Source organism: Oncorhynchus tshawytscha, linkage group LG04 (assembly GCF_018296145.1).
Source record: "Oncorhynchus tshawytscha isolate Ot180627B linkage group LG04, Otsh_v2.0, whole genome shotgun sequence".
Classification (NCBI taxonomy): Eukaryota; Metazoa; Chordata; class Actinopteri; order Salmoniformes; family Salmonidae; genus Oncorhynchus; species Oncorhynchus tshawytscha.
This window is the reverse complement of record NC_056432.1, coordinates 46,762,392-46,788,188: the sequence shown is the minus strand read 5'-3', so window position 1 is coordinate 46,788,188 and position 25,797 is coordinate 46,762,392. Positions and strand designations below refer to the sequence as shown.

The window sequence follows — 25,797 nt, the reverse complement described above, 5'->3', positions numbered from 1 at the left end:
TCTTCTTCCTCAACTGTTGCTTCAACCTTTTCTTCCTCTACAGATTTAATTTCCTCCTCAATCTTTTCTTTTGCCACTGTCTCGTCTTCCACTGGTGAAGTTTCAGGTGCAGCTTCTGCTTCCTTCTCCTCCTCTACCTTTTCCTCTTCCTCAGTTGTTGCTTCCTCCACATGTTCATCCTCTATCGCTTCTGCCTCCTCAACCTTTTCTTCCACAGTAGCAGTTTCAGCTGCAGCTTCATTTACCTTTTCCTCCTCCACCTTTTCCTCTACAGCTTCAGGCACAGGTTCAGCTGTCTCTTCTACCTTTTCTTCCTCCCCAGGTTCTTTGCGGGCTCGTTTGGATTTGTGTCTGGGTGTCGGGGCAGATTTTCTTTCTCTACTCTGAACTCTGGCTTCCACTACTGGTGGCTCTTTTTTATATCCATTTTCCTCTTCTGGCTCATCCTCCTTTTCTACTTCATCGGGTTGTTTGCCTCTTCGTGTGGACTTGCGTTTTGGAGTCGGAGTAGCATGAACACTTTTTCTTCCTCTCCTCAGGACTCTTGTTTCTACAACTGGAGGCTCCGCTTCCTCCTTCTCCTCTGGTGGTAATGTCTTCTTCTCTTCCTCAAATGGCTTTTCTACCACTTCATCTGCAACACATTCCACTACTCGTGCCTCTTCTTTCTCTGCTTTTTCTGCCTCTCCTATTATAGCAACTTCCTCTGCTAGTTTTTCTATAGCTATTTCAAAAACTGTTTCCTCTTTCTTCTCTTCATCCACTTTTTCCTCTTCAGTTGTTGCTTCATCCACCTTTTCTTCCTCTATGTTTTTTGCTTCCTCTTCCACCTTTTCTTCCACAGTAATAGTTTCAGCTGCAGCTTCAGTTTCCTCAATTTTTTCCTCTTCCACTATCTCCGTTTCTTTCTCTTCCTTCATCTTTTCCTCTTCCTCGGTTGTTGCTACCTCCTCCCCCCTTTCTTCTGCAACACTATCCTCTTTCACTGATTCAGGTTCAGCTGCAAATTCAGTTTCCTCTTCCTCTTCATCCACCATTTCGTCTTCCATTATTTCAGTTGCTTCCTCTGCCATTTCCTTCTCCACTGGTTTTTCTTGCTCCATTTTTTTCTTCCTCCTCTATTGTTGCTGTTTCCTCCACAGCTTTTTCTCTCTCCTCCCTTTTCTTTACATAATCCAGCATAGGTTCAGCAACCTCCTCTACCTTTTCCTCCTCCACCTCTTCCTCGGGTTGTTTGCTGCCTTGTTTGGATATGCATCTGGGATTGGCAGGGGCCGATTTTCTTCCTTTCCTCAAAACTCTGGCTTCCACTACTGTTGCCTCTTCTTCCTCAGCTGCCTCTTCCTCATCTGGTGCCTCCACTTTCTCATTTTCCTCGGGTTGTTTGCCTTTTCGTGTGGACTGGCGTTTTGGTGGAGTAACTGGAACACTTTTTCTTCCTCTTCTCAGGACTCTTGTTTCTACAACTGGGGTCTCCTCTTCCTCCTGAGGTGCTGTGGTTCTCTCTTCTTCCTCAACTAGCTTTTCTACTGCTTCACCTGCTACATTCTCCACTGCTGTTGCCTCCCTCTCCATTTTTTCTGCCTCTTCAATTACCTCTGCTAGTTTTTCTCCCATTTCTTTTTCTGCCTCTTTCTTCCCTTCCTCCACTTTTTCCTCTTCCTCAGTTATTGCTTCTTCCACATTTTCTTTCTCTGCGTGTTTTGCTTCCTCCTCCACTCTTTCTTCGACAGCTGTAGCTTCCTCAATATTTTCTTCATCTGCTGACTCCTTTTCTTCCTCCACAATATCTTCTTCCTCTATTATACCTGCTTCATACTCCACCCTTTCCTCTGCAACACTCTCTTCTTCCACAGTTATAGCTTCAGCAGCAGCTTCCTCTTTCTCCTTTTCCTCCACTATTTGTGCTTTCTTCTCTTCCTCCACATTTTCCTCTTCCTGATCTGTTCCTTCCTCTTCCTCTGCTTTTTCTGCTTCCACCTTTTCTTCTGCAGCACTCTCCTCTTCCACTGGCGCAGTTTCAGCTTCCTCTTCTTTTTCTTCCTCTCCTTTTTCCTCCTCCACAGCTTTTTCTTCTTGCACCGCTTCTGCCACAGGATCAGCCGCCTCCACCACCTCTTCCTCAGGTTCTTTGCTGGCTCGTGTGGATTTGCGTCTGGGTGTGGCAGTAGCAGGGGCTGATTTTCCTCCTACCCTCAGGATTCTGGCTTCCTCTAATGGGGTCTTCTCTTCCTCAGCTTCCTCTTCCTCTTCTGGCTCCTCCACCTTTTCTTCCTCAGGCTGTTTATCTTTTCTTGTGGACCTACATTTCAGAGTCAGAACAGCAGGAACCCTTTTTATTCCTCTCCCAAGGACTCTTGTTTCTACAACTGGAGCATCTTCTTCAGGTGGTGAGGTCTCCTCTTCCTCAGATGGTGAGGTGTTCTTTTCTTCAACTGGATTTTCTACCACTTCATTTGCAACAAATTCCACTTCTCTAGCCTCTTCTTTCTCCTTCACGTTTTCTGCCTCTTCTACCATAGCAACTTCCTTTGCTAGTTTTTCCATAACTGTTTCCTCTTTCTTCTCTTCGTCCACTTTTACCTCTTCCTCAGTTGTTGCTTCCTCCACCTTTTCCTCCTCTATGGTTTTTGCTTCCTCCTCCACCTTTTCTTCCACAGTAAGAGTTTCAGCTGAAACTGCAGCTTCAGCTTCCTCTATTTGTTCTTCCTCCACTATCCCCGCTTCCCTCTCTTCCTCCATATTTTCCTCTTCCTCAGTTGTTGCTACCTCCTTCACCTTTTCTTCTGCAGCACTCTCCTCTTCCGTTGATTCAGGTTCAGCTTCGGTTTTCTCCTTCTCTTCCTCCACATTTTCCTCTTCCCCAGTTGTTGCTTCCTTCTCCACCTTTTCTTCTGCAACACTCTCCTCTCCCACTGGTGCAATTTCAGTTTCCTCTTCTTCCTCCACCATTTCTTCTTCCACTATTACAGCTACCTCCTCCTCTGCCATTTCCTTCTCCACTGGTTTATCTTGCTCCACTTTTTCTCCCTTCTCTATTGCTGCTGTTTCCTCCACTTCTTTTTCTCTCTCTACCATTTTATCCACAGAATCCAACACAGGTTCAGCCACCTCCTCTACCTCTTCCTCGGGTTGTTTGTGGCGTTGTTTGGATTTGCATCTGGGTTTGGCAGGGGTAGATTTTCTTCCTTTCTTCAAAACTCTGGCTTCTACTACTGGTGCCTCTTCTTCCTCAGCTGACTCTTCATCTGGCGCCTCCACTTTCGCAGGTCGTTTGCCTTTTCGTGTGGCCTTGCATTTTGGTGTAGTAACTAGAACACTTTTTCTTCCTCTTCTCAGGACTCTTGTTTCTACAACTGGAGCCTCATCTTCCTCCTCAGGTGGTGTGGTCTTCTCTTCTTCCTCAACTGGTTTTTCTACTGGTTCATCTGCTACATTATCCACCGCTGTTGCCTCCCCCTCCACTTTTTCTGCCTCTTCAACTACCTCTGCTAGTTTTTCTACCGTTTCTTCTTCTTCTTCTGCTTCCACCTCTTTCTTCTCTTCCTCCAATCTTTCCTCTTCCTCAGTTATTGCTTCCACTACCGGTGCCTCTTCTTCCTCAGCTGCCTCTTTCTCCTCTGGCTCTTCCGCCTTCTCTTCCTCAGGCAGTTTGCCTCTTCTTGTGGACTTGCATTTTGGTGTTAGGGTAGGTGGAACGCTTTTTCTTCCTCTCCTCAAGACTCTTGTTTCTACCACTGGAGCTGCCTCTTCCTCCTCAGCTGGTGAGATATTCTCCTCTTCCTCAGCAGGTTCCTCAACTACTGGCTGCTCCTCTTCCACTCTCTCCTCCACAGCCTCAACAGGTTTCGTGAGACAAGTGGATCTTGGTCTGCCTCTTCTTTTTTTCCCCTCCTTCGAGGATTCTTCGGCTGTTTCTTCTTTGTTCTCTTCTTTGTCTTCATTGGTTCCTGCCACCTCCTTTGGAACCTCCTCCGTCTCCTCCTCCTCCTCCTCAATCTCCGAGGACACATTATCAAGCTCAATTGCTGTGTCCTCTGTGGCTATGTCAACGACATCCTGTAAAATGTAAACTTTTTAAAGAGCCTGTGTCACTTAAGCCTCCTTACTCCTGGACACTTGAAAAACAGATGAATTGTTTACGAATCATATTACATTTATATATACCTCAGCTAACTCCTCTTCGTCGCATTCAGCTACAGCAACAACTTTTTCATTCTCTTGCTGATGCTCTAAAACTGGATTCTCTTTTGGGGTATCCACCTCTGCTTCATTATCCTCAATCCTACACACCACACATATATTCCAAAGTGAATTACCTTCATTTAGGCAATAGTTATTTAACTGTTTGTGTGTTTTACTGGACATGAACATTTGAAACAAAGCAGTATTCACATTCTGTTACCTGATGACTTTCTCTGATTTGCTTTCCTCTGATTTGCTTTCCTCCGAGATATTCTTGAATTTCTGGCCACTGCTCCTGCCTCTGATTGTAACCGGCGTTTCTTCCTTCTCTGGAAACATCATAAAAAATGATGTTAGGAGGTGAAACTCTGTCGTTTTAGAGAACATATGTTAGAACTTATTACAAAGATCCAGTACATGAAACAACCAATACTTGCCTTTTGTCACTTTGACCAGTGTAACGTCCTCCTATAAACAAAGTAAATGTATGGTATTATGTAAGCAAAACAATAAACATTCCATTGCAAATGCTATAAGTCCTTTGACTTATAACACAAAACTAAAATAAATATTGAACAATAGAGATTATTTGTCACATAACATGTTTTATATTCTTACATTAAATCTATTGTTATATTTAAACGTACCACAATTTCAACAGTGTACTCCATGGCTTCCTGTATGCGTGATGTCACTTTCTCCATTACCCCCTCATTTTCAGCCCCCACACGGTTCGCCACAGAGTGCTCCGTAAAGGGGAGGTACTTGGATAAGGCTGAGGGAAGAAGTTACAATTCCATAACTTTAGTGAGAAATGTCTCTGTTCAAGACATACAGTGACGTGTCATTCTAGCATCCTAAGTACAGCAATATAGACACTTAGGCTATATTGTGCACATCTGGGATGTGCACGTCTGCCATTTTAAACCTGTGATAAACATACAGCTCAGACCCATAGCCTGGATCTTGTTGGCTATGTTAGTCCTCTGGCTGGGTCTTCCAACACTCTCCACCTCCCACAGCAGGTCTCTGTCGGCCGGGTACAGGCTCAGGTACTTCCCACACACTGGAAAACAATAAGAAGTTGTTAAGGAAGTGGACTGGTAGGCTGATGGCTGCAGGTTAGGAGAGGATAGGGAATGTTTTGAAATCTTTCAACCATCCTTGTATTTCTCTGTGTGAACATTGTAAGTATTTCAACAACTAATCAAATGTTATTTGTCACATGCGCCGAATACAACAAGAACTTAACCAACAATGCTTTAAGAAGTTAAGAATAAAAATGAATAATAATAAGGTAGGGGGAGCAGGGGAATCTATCAAATAGCGCACCTCTAACTTTGTACAGTACTAATGCAATTAGTAATGCCATTAGTTGTGCAATTTAGTTTGTGTGTTTATTGTTTGAAGTGCAATAGTGTAATAATTCAATTCTCTTTTTTTATTTGTATTTATATACTACAATATGTTTCTATTTGTCTTTGTTACTTCTTTCTGAGATTTATGAGTCTTGTTTTTGTATATATTTATATAGTCTTAAATGTTATGATTATTTATTTGTGTTGTTCCAAATGTCTGAATAAAAATGACAGTTAGTGCAGAATGGTGCTTTTTGTTGTTGAAGGGGGGGGGTTCATCCAGGGAGCCATACAAGCTAGAACTGCCACTGTGCACCGGTACCGCTTGCCGTGCGGTAGCAGAGAGAACAGTCTATGACTAGGGTGGCTGGAGTCTGACAATTTTTATGGCCTTCCTCTGACACTTCCTGGTATGGAGGTCCTGGATGGCGGGAAGCTTGGCCCCAGTGATGTACTGGGCCGAACGCACTACCCTCTGTAGTGCCTTGCAGTTGGAGGCCGTACAGTTGCCATACCAGGCAGTGATGCAACCAGTCAGGATGCTCTCGATGGTGCAGCTGTAGAAACTTTTGAGAACTGAGGACCCAGGCCAAATCTTTTCAGTCTCCTGAGGGGGAATAGGCTTTGACGTGCCCTCTTCACGGCTGTCTTAGTGTGTTTGGATCATGATAGTTTGTTGGTGATGTGGAAACCAAGGAACTTGAAGTTCTAAACCTGCTCCACTGCAGCCCCGTTGATGAGAATGGGGGCGTGCTCGGTCCTTTTCCTGTATTCCACAACTAGTAAAAAAGGTTGATGATTACCTTTGTACATAACTTTTGAAAGGGGGAATCTCAACCCAAGGCAGTCCTCTTTGAAACATTCAACAAAGTTCTCCAGCATTTGAAGGCCCAGGCCGTTGTCACGGTGACACTTCCTGACGAATATGGAGTCCATGATAGGAAGCTGATAGCACTGGGTTAAGAAGGTACTGCACAAGCTGCCTATAGGGAAAACAGGAAAACATATGGAGACTCATGACTACAGTAGATAGTCAGAAACATATATAGAATGTACACTGAACAAATATATAATCGCAACATGTAAAGTGTTGGTCCCATGTTTCATGAGCTGAAATAAAATACCCCAGAGATGTTCCATACGCACAAAAATCTTATTTCTCTCAAATTCTGTGCACAAATTTGTTTACATCCCTGTTACTGAGCATTTCTCCTTTGCCAAGATAATCCATCCACCTGACAGTGTGGCATATCAATAAGATGATTAAACAACATGATTAGGGTAGGAGGGTAGCCTAGTAGTTAGAGCGTTGGACTAGTAACCGGAAGGTTGCAAGTTCAAACCCCCGAGCTGACAAGGTACAAATCTGTCGTTCTGCCCCTGCACAGGCAGTTAACCCACTGTTCCTAGGTCATTGAAAATAAGAATTTGTTCTTAACTGACTTGCCTAGTTAAATAAAGGTTTTAAAAAATGTACACAGGGGTACTTTGTGCTGGGGACAATAAAAGGCCACTCTAAACTGTGTGGTTTTGTTACACAACACAATGCCACAGATATTTAAAGTTTTGAGGGAGTGTGCAATTGGCATGCTGACTGTAGGAATGTCCACCAGAGCTGATTCCAGATAATTTAATGTTTATTTCTCTACCATAAGCCACCTCCAATGTCATTTTAGAGAATTTGGCAGTACATCCAACTGGCCTCACAACCACAGACTGGGTGTATGGCGTTGTGTGGGCAAGTGGTTTGCTGATGTCAATGTTTTGAACAGAGCGCCCCACGGTGGCCGTGTGGTTATGGTATGGTCAGGCATAAGCTACAGACAACGAACACAATTGAATTTTATTGATGGCTTTTTGAATGCACAGAAATACAGTGATGAAATCCTGAGACCCATTGTTTTAAAGGTATCTGTGACCAACAGATGCATATCTGTATTCCCAGTCACGTGAAATCCATAAATAAGGGCCTAATAACATTTATTTCAATTGACTGATTTCCTCATATGAACTATAACTCAGTAAATTCTTTGAAATTGTAGCATTTTGCATTTAAATTTTCATTCAGTATACAGTGCCTTGCAAAAGTATTCACCCCCTTGGCATTTTTCTATTTTGTTGCATTACAACCTGTAATTTAAATGGATTTTTATTTGGATTTCATGTTATGGACATACAAGAAATAGTCCAAATTGGTGAAGTGAAATGAAAAAAACAAGTTGTTTCAAAAAATTCTAAAATATTAAAAACCGAAAAGTGGTGCCTGCATATGTATTTACCCCCTTTGCAATGAAGCCTCTAAATAAGATCTGGTGCAACCAATCACCTTCATAAGTCACATAATTAGTTAAATGAAGTCCACCTTTGTGCAATCTAAGTGTCACATGATCTGTCACATGATCTCAGTATACACACACCTGTTCTGAAAGACCTGAGAGTCTGCAACACCACTAAGCAAGAGGCACCATCAAGCAAGTAGCACTATGAAGACCAAGGAGCTCTCCAAACAGGTCAGGGACAAAGTTTTGGAGAAGTACAGATCACGGTTGGGTAATTTAAAAAATCAGAAACATCCCACGGAGTACCATTAAATCCATTATTATAAATTGGAAAGAATATGGCACCACAACAAACGTGCCAAGAGAGGGCCGCCCACCAAAATTCACGGACCAGGCAAGGAGGGCATTAATCCGAGCGGTAACAAAGAGACCAAAGACAACCCTGAAGGAGCTGCAAAGCTCCACAGGGGAGATTGGAGTATCTGTCCATAGGACTACTTTAAGCCATACACTCCACAGAGCTGGGCTTTACGGAAGAGTGGCCAGATAAAAAGCCATTGCTTAAAGTAAAAAATAAGCAAACACATTTGGTGTTCGCCAAAAGGGGTGTGGGAGACTCCCCAAACATATGAAAAAAGGTGCTCTGCTCAGATGACACTAAAATTGAGCTTTTTGGCCATCAAGGAAAATGCTATGTCTGGCGCAAACCCACCACCTCTCATCACCCGGAGAACTCCATCCCTACAGTGAAGCATGGTGGGTATAGCATGATGCTGTGGGGATGTTTTTCATCGGCAGGGACTGGGAGTCTAGTCAGAATTGAAGGAATGTTGTATGGTGCTAATTAGAGAGAAATTCTTGAGGGAAACCTGTTTCAGTCTTCCAGAGATTTGAGACTGGGACGGAGGTTCACCTTCCAGCACAACAATGACCCTAAGCATTCTGCTAAAGCAACAGTCAAGTGGTTTAAGAGGAAACATTTGTAATGTCTTGGAATGGCCTAGTCAAAGCCCTGACCTCAATCCAATTGAGAATATGTGGTATGACTTAAAGATTGCTGTACACCAGCAGAACCCATCCAACTTGAAAGAGCTGGAGTTTTTTCTTGAAGAATGGGCAAAAATCCCAGTGGCTAGATGTGCAAAGCTTATAGAGACATACCCAAGAAACTTGCAGCTGTAATTGATGCTAAAGGTGGCTCTACAATGTATTGACTTTTGGGGGGGGTTGAATAGTTATGCACGCTCAAGTTCAGTTTTTTTGTCTTATTTCTGGTTTATTTCACAATAAAACATATTTTGCATCTTCAAAGTCGTAGGCATGTTGTGTACATCAAATTATACAAACACCCCTAAAATCTATTTTATTTCCAGGTTGTAAGGCAACGAAATAGAAAACATGTTAAGGGGGTGAATACTTTCTCAAGCCACTGTATATACACACATTGGAAAGAATACAATACGTATAAACGTCTATGCGAAAATGCGCATTGGCTTTGTGAGTTAGGAACTATCTTTGTTTTGCACACATATGCTGTTCTGTATTTAAAAATTTCAGTATTAAAGGTCACCCATAGTTTACTAAACAGCACATAGACACTTGAACTCAGCTCTAATCCATAATACCTGATGTGTGACAAGAATTGAGCATCAATGCTTTTATCTTCAATGTCAATGCCAGGTTCCTTACCTGAAGGTTTGACTGAGTAGAAGCCGACTGCCTGTCCGTCTTTCCAGAGGATCTTAGCGTTGTCGCTCTCCCCGTGGCAGAGGAAAGGTAGTTCGTCTGAACTCATTTCCATGGCTCTGTACACCACACGATTCAAAATGTACAGGACTATCCTCTCCCCTAGAGTCTCCACCTATAGAGGAACACATAGCAAAACACACAACCACATCAGTCAGCACCCCTGTGTGTCTCATTCAATTCACTGACCCAATACTATCTAATTCTTGTTAAAAAAAAACATTTAAAAAATAAACCTACAAATATATACCTATTGTCTCTTGGATGCGTCTTATTTTACATTTACTTTTGCAGCTGTATAATAATTTCTGCAACAATAGTGAGAACTCTTACACATGCTATTTCTCAACAACCAGGTGGTGTATTAGTACACATACAGCTAAAATAGTTTTCAAAGATAGTACCTCCACACATCCATCTCTGGCAGGGTCTGCTGTTTTTAGGATGTCCTCCAGTGACCACCATCGATCCAACAAGTACAGCCCCACCGCTGATAGAGATAACGCACACAACAATTACATACAATACATTTGAAAAGTATTCAGACCCCTTCACAAAATGAAAATATCACATTTACATAAGTATTCAGACCCTTTACTCAGTACTTTGTTGAAACACCTTTGGCAGTGATTACAGCCTTGATTCTTCTTGGGTATTTGGGGAGGTCCTAAGCACTCTGGAGCAGGTTTTCATCGAGGATTTCTCTGTACTTTGCTCCGTTCATCTTTTCCTTGATCCTGACTAGGCAAACTGCAAGTGGGCTGTCGTGCCTTTTACGGACGAGTGGCTTCCATCTGGCCACTCTACCATAAAGGCCTGATTGGTGAAGTGCTGCAGAGATGGTTGTCTTCTGGAAGGTTCTCCCATCTCCACAGAGGAACTCTGGAGCTCTGTCAGAGTGACCATCAGGTTCTTGGTCACCTTCCTGACCAAGGCCCTTCTCCCTCGATTGCTCGGTTTGGCCGGGCAGCCAGCTATAGGAAGGGTCTTGGTGGTTCCAAACTTCTTCCATTTAATAATGATGGCGACCACTGTGTTCTTGTGGACCTTCAATGCTGCAGACATGTTTTGGTACCCTTCCCAAGATCTGTGTCTTGACACAATCCTGTCTCGGAGCTCTATGGACAATTCGTTCAACCTCATGGCTTGGTTTTTTGCTCTGACATGAACTGTCAGCTGCAGGACCTTATATAGACAGATGTGTGTCTTTCCAAATCATGTCCAATAAATTGAATTTATCACAGGTGGACTCCAATCAAGTTGTAGAAACATCTCAAGGTTGATCAATGGAAACAGGATCCACCCGAGCTCAATTTCGTGTCTCATAGCAAATGATCTGAATACTTAAAGTATTTCTGTTTTCTATCTTCAATAGAAGAAAAAAAATCAGCTTTGACGTTGTGGGGTATTGTGTGTAGATTGATAAGATATTTTTTTCATTTAATACATTTTTGAATAAGGCTGTAATGTAACAAAATGTGGAAAAAGTGAAGGGGTCTGAATAATTTCTGAATGCACAATATATAGACTAAGAATACAATAAACTTTTAGAAATACTATATGTACCGCTTTTAAATACATATTATTACATTGTTAACTGTTACAATTGGTATACATTTTCATGATTCATTTTACAGTTCCTGAAGGCACAAAAGACACAGTGGCATTACATTAGCCTTAGGTGGGGGGAGGTCCAGTTTATCCATTAGCAGTCTCCATTTTGTGGCAACATCATGAACAATTTCCTCATAAGACCTAATTTACCTGTAAACTGGTCCTGTGGGGAGAACAGGGCGAGGACTTTCTGTCTCTGGTCGGCTCCATACAGAGGGACAAAACCCACATTGGAAAGCCCAATGGGCACCTGGGTGAGGACAGGAGCACAAGATCAAAATTCAACCATTTAATCTATTGGGGTATAATTTAGCATATAGTAGAACAATGCTAGGGAAGCTGTACATTTGAATTCCATCAAATAGGCTACTTCCTATGAAAAGGGGCAGATTTCATAATATAACTGTTTTGTCGTTTTAAAGTGGCGAAGCAGACCTGGAATAACTGTAGCACTGGAAGTATGTAAATCTAGCCAAGGCAGATTCAATGACAGGTTGGCAGTCAAATCTGACTAATTTCAGCAAAGTAGGAGTATGTCACGCGTCACTACTTCACAGGAGAGCCATTTGAACGTAAACATTTTTTTGGTAGAAATGCCTTCTGGAACTTGCCAACTTCCATGTGCCTTAATAACAAACTTGTATGCCATCTGTAAATACAAATACAATTGTTAGCCAATCATGGCTAAAGGAAAGATCTTTTCTTTTTCTGTGGCTAAACCTGAGCTGATGTGTTTGTAATCCTTTCTAACGCAGCTTTTAAAAAAAAATGTTTTTAAAGATATCACGTAGTAGAACTGCAAAGGGGTCGCTCTCCACTTTCCGGAGGATCAAGTTTTTTGAAATCGGTATCAACACTGTGGAATTGGAGTATGATAGCTAAGGAGATGAAGAAAATTCTGGCGTTTGATTGCAAATATGTAGACGGAGTCGAAAAGAGAACACACAGAAGGCTGTTGTATAAAACAGCTGTCTCTGGATTACATCTTCAAACTAGGGCAACCATGATATCCGTGACAGAGAGGGAGAAGCGTCCATCCATTTATACGGGTGAGATTGTCTAGCTAGCTGCATTTTCAGATATTACACGTTTCTAATTTTGTCAAAAAGTTGGGTTAATTTCAAGTTAAAGCGTACTGTTAGCTAGCTAGTTAATGTTAGCTGGCTGGCTTGCTAGCTAATGTTACATGCATGATCTGTGTAATAATATTATTCGTATCTCAGAGCCATTTGCATTGCTAGTTATAGCCTAATGTTAGCTAGCTAGCTATCATTGAACCTGGTTGGTTAGCTCCCTGCAGATTCATGCAGGGTAGTAACATTATGAGTTGGGATTATGGTTAATTGTTTAGCTAGCTAGTTAAATGTCTAATCAAAAGACTCCACTGTGACAACTCTCAATAGACGTAGCTGGTAAATTCGTCAGAATAACTGACACATTTACAAACGCGCAACACCTGTTGAATATGGCTGGTGTAAGTAAACGTTTGCAAAAAAAATTCATTATCAAAACGCAGCACAGTTGCAGACACCAACATAACATAAAAACAGCCTAACCAGCTCTGCTAGGGTGAGTAAAATGGTCAGAGTGAGCTGTTCTGTCTGGAAGTATTTAGCAAGCTAGCCAACCTTAGCCAATAAGCTTGGGTGCTTGACTGCTGTTGTTAGGTCAGAACGCTTGGATCAACCTGACTCCTCGGCCAAATCGTCTAAGGTGCGCTTTGAACGCTCCGAGAGTGAAACGCTCTGAATTTACCAACGGACAATCTGACAACACTCTGCGTTTACGGTACACCCAGAGCGCACTCTAAACACACTCTGGTACACCAGATTGAATTTATGAACACACCAGTTAGTCTTGAAATCTTTGGTTATTTAGTACATGGCCTCACATGAATTCTTAAAGAGCTGGGTGGGGCTAAAGCTTAAGAGGGTGTGAACGATGCTGAATAGGTGTAGACAAAGAAGAGCTCTCCAGTAGGTGTACCAAAACATTCAAGGCACATTTTCTCATAAGTGAGGTTATAAATTCATCAATTTTCCAATGTTCCTCAACTGTATGGTATGATATACAATTCTCTAGCTCTGAGTCTGTACTTTGATCCAATGTAAAAAACACAATTTCAAAATTTGCTACATAAGACTGAATCGAGCTAGTCGGTCACAAATGCAGTCAAAGCTCCTTTACCTGTGTGGATTGCTGAGGGTGAGGTGTTTACCTGTGTGTTGTTGGCGAGGGTGAGATGTGCAGGTGAGTCTGGATTGCTGTGGAGGATGCTGTTCATGTAGTCCTGGGCTGATCTCTCCAGGACCTCTTGGGTCACGCTGGCCAGGACGTCCACAGGGAACTCCATTCCTACAGGAACACAGAGCAGTCAGTCACCAGAGATCACAGATAAGCTCTGTGAAGACACATTGTATTTATTTATTTAAATAAATCGTTATTTCACTAGGGGAGTCTCATTTAAATATATTAATCTTGCAATGGAGCAGTGTTAGAAGGGAATCACTCGGATCACTCAGTCAGAAAAGAAGTGGTTATATTTCTACATTTATTTTATTATTTATTTAACTAGGCATGTCTCATTGTCATTTCTGGAGCCTTTGAAAAAGTCAGTTGCATGACATAGACATGACGTTTATTTTGGGAGAACACTAGTTCAACTGTTGGTTGGAACTGAGCCCTAAGACCTTTGCATATTGCATATTGACATGTGGCTGTAATGGTACCAGACAGTACAGGGAAAGCATTGACGTGACTTGCCTCCATCCCTACTGCCATAAACTGCATGGGAGGACTACAGATAAGTGGTTATTAACACTACAACTCCCACAATACAGGTCACTGGTGGATGAGCAGATTTAGCCAAACAAACTGAGAGTGTAATTCTTAGTACTTGTTGGAAAGCCAGCAGCAGACCAGATTGTGCACTTTGCAGATCTACAGAACCTATGTGAGAGAGTGATCTGTGTGTCTTCTAACATTAGTATTGTAACATTATCTTTTGTAATTAAATGATGTCTTGTTATCTATTTATTTGATTACTATAGTCTGTTGTAGTTTATCGTAATTCATTATATTATTCTAATGCATTTGTCATATATTCTAACAAAGAAAACATCTCTCAGCCCTATCATTCAGAGTGCATAACATGATCAACAAAACAAACAATAGTCTAGACTACCATGGCTCGTCTGTGCAGGGAAGAAGAGGAGATTACACATCTGCTGAGATGACATTGTCATCTAATCTAATCCACGTGTCACAACAAATAACAATAATCCTGCTTCGATCTTTCATGCTCACTTGTGTGTCTAACTAACTTGTTTTATCTTCACTCGGACAACAGAAGAGAAAGGAAATAGATGGTGGATGCTATTTTCTATTTAATAGTCAACATTCAATGAGATGTAATTGGAAACAGATGCATGTGAAAGATGTCACTTTTTATAGAATCGAATTCTATAAAATCCCTGTGGTCTTTAAAATGTTTGTACTTAATTAAGCAATAATGCCTGAGAACCCTGGAATTATCCTGTGGTAACTCCCAACAAGGGCTGTTCTGACATGCTGACCATACTGCGCACTTTGCCTGCCTGAATGTTGCAAAATAAATTTACACCTACATGTTATTCAATCATTTCATCCAAACTGCTTGCAAGCGTCTGCGTAGCCAGGTGCTAAAATAGAACTTAGTTCTAAACTCAGCAAAAAAAGAAAAGTCCCGTATTCAGGACCCTGTCTTTCAAAGATAATTAGTGAAAATCCAAATAACTTCACAGATCTTCATTGTAAAGGGTTTAAACACAGTTTCCCATGCTTGTTCAATGACCCATAAACAATTAATGAAAATGCACCTGCAGAACGGTCGTTAACACACTAACAAGCTTACAGACTGTAGGCAATTAAAGTCACAGTTATGAAAACTTAGGACACTAAAGAGGCCTTTCTACTGACTCTGAAAAACACCAAAAGAAAGATGCCCAGGGTCCCTGCTCATCTGCGTGAATATGGCTGGTGGCATGCTGCAAGGTGGCATGAGGAAAGCAGATGTGGCAGGGCAATAAATTGCAATGTCCGTACTGTGAGATGCCTAAGACAGCACTACAGAGAGATGCAGTGACGCAGTGGCAGACCATGTGTAACAACACCTGCACAGGATCGGTACATCCAAACATCACACCTGCGGGACAGGTAAAGGATGGCAACAACAGCTGCCAGAGTTACACCAGGAACGCACAATCCCTCCATCAGTGCTCAGACTGTCCGAAATAGGCTGAAAGAGGCTGGACTGAGGGCTTGTAGGCCTGTTGTAAGGCAGGTCCCCACCAGACATCACCGGCAACAACATTGCCTATGGGCACAGTCGCTGGACCCGACAGGACTGGCAAAAAGTGCTCTTCGCTGATTCACTGGTTTTGTCTCACCAAGGGTGATGGTCAGGGTGACATGACCCTCCAGCATGACAATGCCACCAGCCATACTGCTCGTTCTGTGCGTGATTTCCTGCAAGACAGGAATGTCATAGTTCTGCCATGGCCAGCGAAGAGCCCAGATCTCAATCCCATTGAGCACGTCTGGGATATGTTGGGTCGGAGGGTGAGGGCTAGGGCCATTCCCCCCAGAAATGTCTGGGAACTTGCAGGTGCCTTGGTGGAAGAGTCGGGTAACATCTCACAGCAAGAACTGGCAAATCTGGTGCAGTCCACGAGGAGGAGATGCACTGCAGTACTTAATGCAGCTGGTGGACACACCAGATACTGATTGTTACTTTTGATTTTGACCCCCCACCCCCCATTGTTCAGAGACACATTATTCCATTTATGTTAGTCACATGTCTGTGGAACTTGTTCAGTTTATGTCTCAGTTGTTGAATCTTGTTAACTTCTTATGGGCAGGTGGGATGGTAGCGTCCCACCTGGCCAACATCCGGTGTAATTGCAGGGTGCGAAATTCAAACTACAGAATTAATACATTTAACTTTCATAAAATCACAAGTGTAATACATCAAAATAAGGCTTAACTTCTTGTTAATCCAGCCGCTGTGTCAGATTTCAAAAAGGCTTTACGCCAAAAGCACACCATGCGATTATCTGAGGACAGCGCCCGCATACAAAGCATGAAAAAGATATTTCAACCAGGCATGTGCGCCACGAAAGTCAGAAATAGCGATATAATTAATGCCTTACCTTTGATGATCTTCTGCTTTGGCAGCAGTTAATGGGGATCCATAATTAATACAAATACAAATGTGAGGCATGTAGTTTCAGGCATTTCTTTTACACCTGCTACGTTAGGTTAGTTGGTAAATGACGTTTGATCAGCCTAAAGCTACCTGTAAGCTGTTTTAGACAGTCAACTAAAATATGACACAAAATGTAGCACTGACTTGAAGTAACAATAGATATTACCTGTTAGGTAGGATCTCTGTTTGTGACCTTCAGTACAATCAACTAAACAACTTACTGAGTTTGTCAACAAATCAGGCATTTAGCTAGCATGCCCTGTTGCCATTGGGGGGTTGGTTCCATCCATAAGGCTGTACCCATAGTGCTGGAAGTGTAACTATAAGTACACAGTGCCTACCATGGGGAACCATTTTGTGGCTAAACTTGGTGTGGGGGGGAGGGATGTAAGTCAGATAACCAAAATATCTGAACACAATATCTGAACCTAACTTCACTTCAGTCCTTACTCTCTGAACAACCACCATCTCAGTGCAGCTTGAGAAGTAGTGGTCTATGTGCCAGAGTCCTACCCACCTACCCAGACACCTCCCACCCCCTTCACATCCCAAGAAGACGAGGGAACAATAGACAGTGGATAGATCAGGGTATTGTACTTGAAATGAGAGCACGTGTAGCTATATGCACCATTAAACATACTTAAATAAACATATGCACACACACCCATATAAAAACCCTCACTGCATGCACGCGCACACATACTATGAATGGAAACATAAACAACCCACACACACACACACACACATGTATGGACACATTAATAAATATCAACACATACAGTATGTATAGACCACAGTCTATGTGGTATGGATATATGAAAGCACACACATTCTGTATACACAAACACTTTCCATGTGGTCTGTTCCAGTGCATACTCCACATAGTATACCCCTCCCTCTTCCCTTCCTAACCCTTCAGAAAATAAGATCAGCGGGCAGACCATAAAGTTCCCTGTACTTGCAGGACGGGTTACCTCAATCTCCACCATATTTTATAATAATACTAATACTTGATTGCATTTATATATTGCTTTTCCAGATGCTCAAAGAGCTTAAATAGTAAGTGGAAAACTGACCTCATTCACCACCAATGTCTAGCACCCACTTTACTAGTACTTGTCTCATTACAATGCAACTTGTGAATGGGTTATCAATATCAAGTTCAAGCTATATGTCTGTGACACTTTCACATCCAAAGCAATAGAGTACATAATGTACTCTATAGATACAGTGGTTCCTCCTTTAAAAGTTATGTCATACTGTGACACACCTTGTGGGCTGCTGCAGCATTCTGTGGCACGTTATCTAATTGTCAGCCATTTATTCTGTTAATGCAAGTTATTGGTAGTTTGACCACCAGAGGGTATCTTTGAGAAGCATTTGATAGTCTTCCATATTGCAGGCAAGTGGGAGACTGGGGTTCAATTCCCCAACGGGGAGGAAGGAGTAGGCTGTCCTTGTCGGGGAGGAAGGAGTAGGCTGTCCTTATAAGTAAGAATTTGTTAACTGATTCCATACCTGTTATTTCATAGTTGTGATGTCTTCACTATTATTCTACAATGTACAAAATAGTAAAAATATAGAAAAATCCTGGAATGAGTAGGTGTGTGCAAAATTTTGACTGGTACTTGCTTAATTCATTTGATTAATATTATAGTGTTTCTATTCCGTTTCGCTATCGGAGCGCACACTGGACGTTTGGGCTGAGGAGTAGGGTTGATTTGAGCATTCTGGCCTTACAACTGCAGTCAAGCACCCAAGCTAACGTTGGCTAGCTTGCTAGCTACTTCCAGACACAAGTGAGACCTCTCGGACCATTTTACTTGCCCTAGCAGAGCTGGTTAGGCAGTTTTCGTGTTAACCAGAGCGTTAGTGACTGTAACTGTGCTGCTGGAAACAAATTAAGTCAGTTTTTTTGCCGATGTTTACTGACACCGGCAAATTCAACAGGTTTTTAGCGCTCGTCAATTCATTATTCTGCGGTCTGGTACACTCAGATGAGAGTGCTCTGAAATCGGAGTAGATAAGAGCGGATTTACGAAAGCACACCGAATGTCCATTGAGAACGCACAACGACTATAACATTTAGGGAACCTGAGGATGACAGGAATAATCAAGTCAATAAATGTTGGGTAGTTAAATCGCCTATAGTTAATATACTGTCAAGTTTGATGTATAGGTACTAACGTTGGGTAGACAGCTAACATACCGGTACATACTGCTGTAATGATATGCTATGTGGTTCGTAAGGAGTAAAACGAGTCCTATATCGACATAACCTGAAAGGCCGCTCAGCAAGAAAGAAGCCACTGCTACAAAACCGCCAAAAAAGCCAGACTACGGTTTGAAACAAAAATAGAACTGTTTGGCCATAATGACCATCGTTATGTTTGGAAAATTATGTTGATATATTGAAGCAACATCTCAAGATGACCTCAGTCCTATAGAACATTTGTGTGCAGAAATGAAAAGGCGTTTGTGAGCAAGGAGGCCTACAAACCTTTACACTAGCTTTGTCAGGAGGAATGGGCCAAAATTCACCTAACTTATTGTGGGAAGCTTGTGGATGGCTACATGAAACGTTTGACCCAAGATTAACAATTTAAAGGCAATGCTACCAAATACTAATTGAGGGTATGTAAACTTCTGACCCACTGGAAATGTGATGAAAGAAATAAAAGCTGAAATAAATCATTCTCTCTACTATTATTCTGACATTTCACATTCTTAAAATAAAGTGGTGATCCTAACTGACCTAAAACAGGGAATTTGTATTAGGATTAAATGTCAGGAATTGTGAAAAACTGAGTTTAAATGTATTTGGTTAAGGTGTATGTAAACTTCAACTGTATGTATTAATTTGTGATGCTATCCTTGATATGATCCTGCAATTGTCACATGCTACACATGCACATGGATCTATCTATCCAGTGTTTTTCTGATTTGTTGTAAGGGAAAGTATGCTTATATTATACAGGAAGTATTATTAAAGAGATGCTTTACATTGAAATACAGATAGAGATGTAGTAGTAGAGTTAATGATTCATGGTCAGCTTTCCATTTCACCTCCTGATATGATGACTGACCGTGTTAGAATGAAAAAAAACAAAGCTTAATCATGCTCTCTCTCTATCCATCTGTCTCTCGTCTGCAGGTATGTTTTGATGTGAGAGAAGAAGCCAGTCCCGTCATCGCCACCTCACCCGCTCTTAAGATAACCTCCTGGCCGACTGGGATCCCAAAACTGGTTAGGAGATACCGCTAGAGACACTATGTAATTGTGATGAACTGAGAGAATATTAGGGTAGCACTGTACATCTTTATCATATGCTGTCTTCCCTCCTCCTATGTTTTATCTATTTCCTTTTCTGTCTTCTACACCTCTCTCCCCACCTCCTCTTATGTGCATTGAAGTACATATTGAACTTGTATTTATAATATATTACAATTATAATATTTATAATAATGTATTTTGTATTTATAACACCTGGATAATAACATTTTTAAAAAGTGTTTCACATTCTCCACTGGTTGAAATGAAGTATCTCATTGGAATACTACACCTATCCTGTGTCCTCAGTTCGGGTAAGATAATTTAGTCCTTGTTGAACTTGCTATAAAAAAAGTTGGCTTATGACTGAGTCAGAAACCCTTGCCTGTCCCACAGTTAATGTTAGTTGGATAGCTGGCTTGCTAGCTAAATGACCACTACCAACTGTAGCTTGATTGCTTCCTGTTATGAATTCCATGTGTAGCTAGGTAGCTTTGTTTGGACTTTGTTTGTTTTGTATGCCACACTATGTTATGAAGCACGCTGGCTCTCTGTTTTGTTACTTTGTATGTTTTCTAGCTAACTAGTTGGCCATGAAGAGTGGTGGATGCTAGCCAGATAACAAACTGACTCATCCAACGTGTTGATTGTTTTCTTTGGGTGAAAACAATGTCTGCTCTACAATTTGAGATGGTGAATTCACAAAGCTAAAGCCTGAATATTTGCAGATGATCCTGCACTACTACCCTGTACTGAGAAATCAGTACACTAATTATAAGCAGGTAAATATACATAAAATGTAGCAATCCAATCTAACTTGAAGATCACATCCTGCTGTTTTGATATGAGAGGGGATATGTAGGCCTAGCTACATTCAATGCTTCTTTTCTGTTTCTTAGGATGGGCCCAAAGACAGACACAGCCTACAAAGGACCCCCTCACCCACAGATGAGGCCCAGGTCCAGCGACTACAAGCACAATTACTTTCACAACAACACACAACTATGGAATTGGGGTGGCTCCTCTGACAAGCACCCTCAGGCACAATGGAAAGAAATGGTGCAGATGAGACAGGAGAGGGGGCAGATGAGACAGGCAAGACCCTGGAGAAACTCTTCGAATCTGACAATGCCTTTTCCTAGTGGACGAGGAGCTTGGGACCCATGGGCCGACCCTAAGAGTGTGAACGCACCAACACAATGCTTACACTGAACAAAAATATAAAGACAACATTGAAAGATTTAAAAGATTTTACTGAGTTACAGTTCATATAACGAAATCAGTCAATTTAAATACATTAATTGGGGCCTAATCTATGGATTTCACATGACTGAATATAGATACCTTATAAAAAGGTAGGGGCCTGGATCAGAAAACCAGTCAGTTTCTGGTGTGACCACCATTTGCCTCATGCAGCAAGACATTGATCAGGCTGTTGATAGTGGCCGGTGGAATGTTGTCCCACTCCTCTTCAATGGCTGTGCGAAGTTGCTGGATATTGGTGGAACATGCTGTCATACACGTCGATGTAGAGCATCCCAAACATACTCAAAGGGTGACATGGCTGGTGAGTATGCAGGCCATGGAAGAACTGGGACATTGTCAGCTTCCAGGAATTGTGTGCAGATCCTTGCAACTTGGGGCCATGCATTATCATGGTGAAACATGAGGTTATGTCGGCGGATGAATGGCATGACAATGGGCCTCAGGATCTCGTCACGGTATCTGTGTGCATTCAAATTGCTATCGATAAAATGCAAGTGTGTTTGGTGTCCGTAGCTTATGCCTGCCCATACCATAACCTCCCCGCTACCATTGGGGACTCACAACATTGACATCAGCAAACTGCTTGCCCACACAACACCATACATACTCTCTGCCATCTGCTCGGTAAACCAGGATTCATCCGTGAAGAGAATACTTCTCCAGTGGCCGTCGAAGGTGAGCATTTGCCCACTGAAGTCGGTTACGACATCGAACTGCAGGCAGGTCAAAACCCTGGTGAGGATGACGAGCAATGCAGAGGAGCTTCCCTGAGACGGTACATAAAGCGCTCAGCATTTAAACAACATTTTGTTGTATCAAATCATTATAGTCTATCAATTGTTCATATATGTAGGCTGTGGCTTACTAAGAATTAAATAAAATTCAACAAAAAATTGGTGCCTTTTGAATTCATTTTTAGAATTCATTTTTAGAAACACGACTTTGGCCAGTCTGTGGCATCAGGTTCATTCGATGGTGACTGGAGAGCCAGCCAGCAGCGGATAATATCCTCTCCACACTTGCAGAGCCACTGGGGCTGGGGAGAGATGCAGAGTTGTTTTTTAAAATGTTTGTATAGGTAGGCCTAAAGGTTATTAAGCAAAAAATAACTTAACGAAAGCTCCTTCAATGTGGGAATATGGCAGGCCTATTGGGCCAAAATCAATTATGGCCTATTGTATAGGTAAATAGAATAAAATGAATGAAAAGTTTAAGAGATAATATTTTTTGTTTATAAATACTTTACTTTGTTTATAAATACTTTAAATTCTCTTGACTAATATATAGGCTATAGTAAAGACTTATATAATCTATGCACCATCAAGCTTTTATTATTTTATTATTAGTATTATTTGTAATTATGCCCAATTCAATAGGCCCTTATGATGTGAGGCAATTGCCTATTCTGCCTAATGGTAAATCCGCCTCAGGTGACATACAAATAACATTGAAGTCCCTGTCTTTCCCTAAATAACAAAGTCTCCCCCCCCCTCCCAAAAATAGGCTACACGTTTGAAATACTATCGAACTAAATCAGGAAAGTAACCATGATCCATCATGCAAAAGTAAACAGAAGAAAGAGTACAATCAATGTAACAGAATGTATCCAAAGCAAAAACTCAGAACTGCAGAAAATACCGAGTGAGCAGTTATAATGCACAAGCGCCGCAAAAATATTTTATTTCAAAACAGGAAGGCATAACAAGGCGGTGATTATTCACAATGTTCTCAAAAGCTAAGAATTGCTAGGCTATCCCCCACGTTTGGAAGGAAGAGTTCGACAACACAGTATAGGGAAACCGAGAGTGAGTAAAAAGAAAGAGGCAGGTGTATCGTCGCGCACACGAGGAATGGGAGTGTAGCCTACTCTACACTGTCTAGTAGCCACGCTGCAAGACTGGATATGGATATCTTTCGAAAATAAGTTATGAAATAATTATCAAAACAATGTCAAGTAAAGATCATTGTGAAGCTAGTGGCCACTTAGTCCGCACATTTCCCCATGAGATCTGGATACACAGAAATCATAACTCATTTGTATACATTGAGAGAACTGTAGGCATTTTTATTGTATTTCGCACGACAATCTATTCAATAATTCACATGGAAACGTATTGCTCCATTATTAAACAAATATATTAGAAGAACACACTGCTATGTACAACCTAAAGGGGTTATTTGGCTGTCCCCATAGGAGAACCCCAAAGGAGAACCATTTTTTGTTCCATTAAGGTTCTACATGGAACCCAAAAGTGTTCTATCTGGAAACAAAAACGGTTCTACCTGGAACCAAAATGGATTATCCTATGGGGCCAGCCGAATAACTATTTGAAACCATTTTTCTAAGACTGTAGAGGCATACATTTAAACATAAGAATCTGCAACTTGCATTTAGCCTATGGAACCCCATTGGAGGAGAGAGTAATTATCATTTTCCTTATCCATAGAAAATCCACTCTAGAAAATACCTTATATTCATCATCTCTTACATAACGCATTGTGCATGGCGCTGGTTTGAGTTGGGGAAGTAATCACGGTCTGTTGGACATTTAACAAAGTCTATGTCCTGTTTTTGGAACATTTTGTTCTCGACATATTGCGGGCATCACTACGCTGGGAAAGTGAAAAGATTTTATGAGATACATGCAGCTTGTTATACAACGTAGTGTGCTGTTTGTTCTATAAAGCTTTCAGGAGTCACTGGGTTCAAACTATACCTAATCCAACCAGTGCGTCCGAGATGCTCAGGCCGCTCATTGTGCCCTAATTCTCTGCTCCAACTCGCTCAGTACTTGCAATAAAAATACCAAATTCTTCACCCATAGGTACAGAACGAACGCGGCGCATAATAAAGCCCAAGATTACAATATAACTCACCTTCGTTCTATTGAATAATATTTTCTCCACGAATAAGTAGTATCTTTATTTACTTAAATTCCGTGCGCATGTGCTGTGCTTGCTTGAGGGCATGCTCGCCACATGCCCCGTGCCCAAGCGGCCAACTGAAGATAAGCGAATACAATCTCGTTACATAATCGACTTACCCTGCAGCCAAAATACATGTTTGAACATTTAAATTACCTCAAAAGACTGTATCTCTTCTGTCTTTTCTAAATTATCACATAGCCAAATATAATTATTATTGAATAAGAAAATATTTGAGATCACAGTAGATGTATCGATGATAAACTATTATTCCATTAAATGTTTTGTATTATAAACTGGGTGGTTCGATCCCTGAACGCTGATTAGTTGACAGCCGTATGGTATATCAGACGGTATAAAATGGGTATGACAAAACATGTATTTTTACTGCTCTAATTACTTTGATAATCAGTTTATATTAGCAATAAGGCAAATCGGGGGTTTGTGGGAGAATGTCTGAAGGGAGAATGTCTGAGGTGGGGGTGATGTGTCAAAATAATGATTTATGATTATGTAATTACAACGCAATTAAAAAGTTGAGTGAAAACAATAATCTCTTCAATAAAGATATTTAGAAAAGGATGAGATGACAGAGCAAAAAATAATGGGAAGAAAATAGAAAGAAAATAACACTTCTTTTTTTTCATGTTATTATACATTCTTTTTAAATAATGGAATTTACATTTTTGAAAAAAACATGTAAGCTTTAATGTTGCAGATTTAATGTTGCAGATAGATTGTCGCTTCCATCAATGGAAGTTGTCAACATCATTTCTAATCCCCTATATTTTGGGGGGTAAATATATATATATATTTATTTATTTATATATACAGTTGAAGTCAGAAGTGTGCATACACTTAGGTGAGAGTCATTAAAACTCGTTTTTCAACCACTCCACAAATGTCGTTTTAGCAAACTACAGTTTTGGCAAGTCGGTTAGGACATTTACTTTGTGTATGACACAAGTAATTTTTCCAACAATTGTTTTACAGACAGATTATTTCACTTATAATTACTGTTTTGGAAAATTCCAGAAAATTATGTCATGGCTTTAGAAGCTTCTGATAGGTTAATTGACATAATTAGAGTCAATTGGAGATGTACCTGTGGATGTATTTCAAGGCCTACCTTCAAACTAAGTGCCTCTTTGCTTGACATCATTGGGAAATCAAAAGAAATCAGCCAATACCTCAGAAAAAAAATTGTAGACCTCCGCAAGACTGGTTCATTCTTGGGAGCAATTTCCAAATGCCTGAAGATACCACGTTTATCTGTACAAACAATAGTATGCAAGTATAAACACCATGGGTTCACATTTTCATTATTTTGGTAGTTTTTTCATGTATAGGTTTTCCTTTATTAAAATAACATGAATCATCACAACGCTGCATTTTGGTCCGACTCTCCTTCACCACAAGAGAACCCTTACAGAATCACCCACCACAACAGGACCAAGCAGTGTGTCAACAGGCAGGAGCCGCAGGAGAAGAGCAGGAGCAGAGGAAAGAGGAATGGACATGGGAGTACGGTTTGGACTACAAGAGTATGGACTATACTTTTTGGGAGGAGATAGACAGGTGGACAGTCGACCCAGGGAGAGTGCCGGAGCCCGCCTGGGATTCGATGGAGCAGTGCGCTGAAGGTTATCGGAGAATGGAGTTGGCGAAGCAAGCATGGCGGCGCGGACGGAAGCCCGAGAGTCAGCCCCAAAAATTTCTTGGGGGGGGGCTCACAGGGAGTATGGCTATGCCAGGTAGGAGACCTGCGCAAACTCCCTGTGCTTACCGGGGGGCTAGAGAGACCGGGCAGGCACAGTGTTATGCAGTGGTGCGCACGGTGTCCCCAGTGCGGGTGCATAGCCTTGGGCCGGCTTACATGGCACCAGCCTTGCGCACGGTGTCCCCGGT

General features: G+C 41.5%; 1 protein-coding gene across 1 annotated transcript; it reads right to left on the bottom strand.

Annotated features, from left to right (window-relative positions):
• Positions 1 to 1,053: 1,053 nt before the first annotated feature.
• On the bottom strand, positions 1,054 to 23,997 carry LOC112248891 (golgin subfamily A member 6-like protein 22). Its single transcript, XM_042320816.1, has 12 exons — positions 23,842 to 23,997; positions 13,401 to 13,537; positions 11,333 to 11,432; positions 9,973 to 10,058; positions 9,512 to 9,683; positions 6,347 to 6,526; positions 5,129 to 5,251; positions 4,833 to 4,960; positions 4,623 to 4,653; positions 4,406 to 4,514; positions 4,168 to 4,285; positions 1,054 to 4,059 (listed from the first exon to the last, which is right to left on the bottom strand). The coding sequence occupies exons 2-12, from the start codon at positions 13,533 to 13,535 to the stop codon at positions 1,054 to 1,056; spliced, it is 4,188 nt and encodes a 1,395-aa protein (XP_042176750.1). The 5' UTR covers positions 13,536 to 13,537; positions 23,842 to 23,997.
• Between the last annotated feature and the right edge of the window lie 1,800 nt (positions 23,998 to 25,797).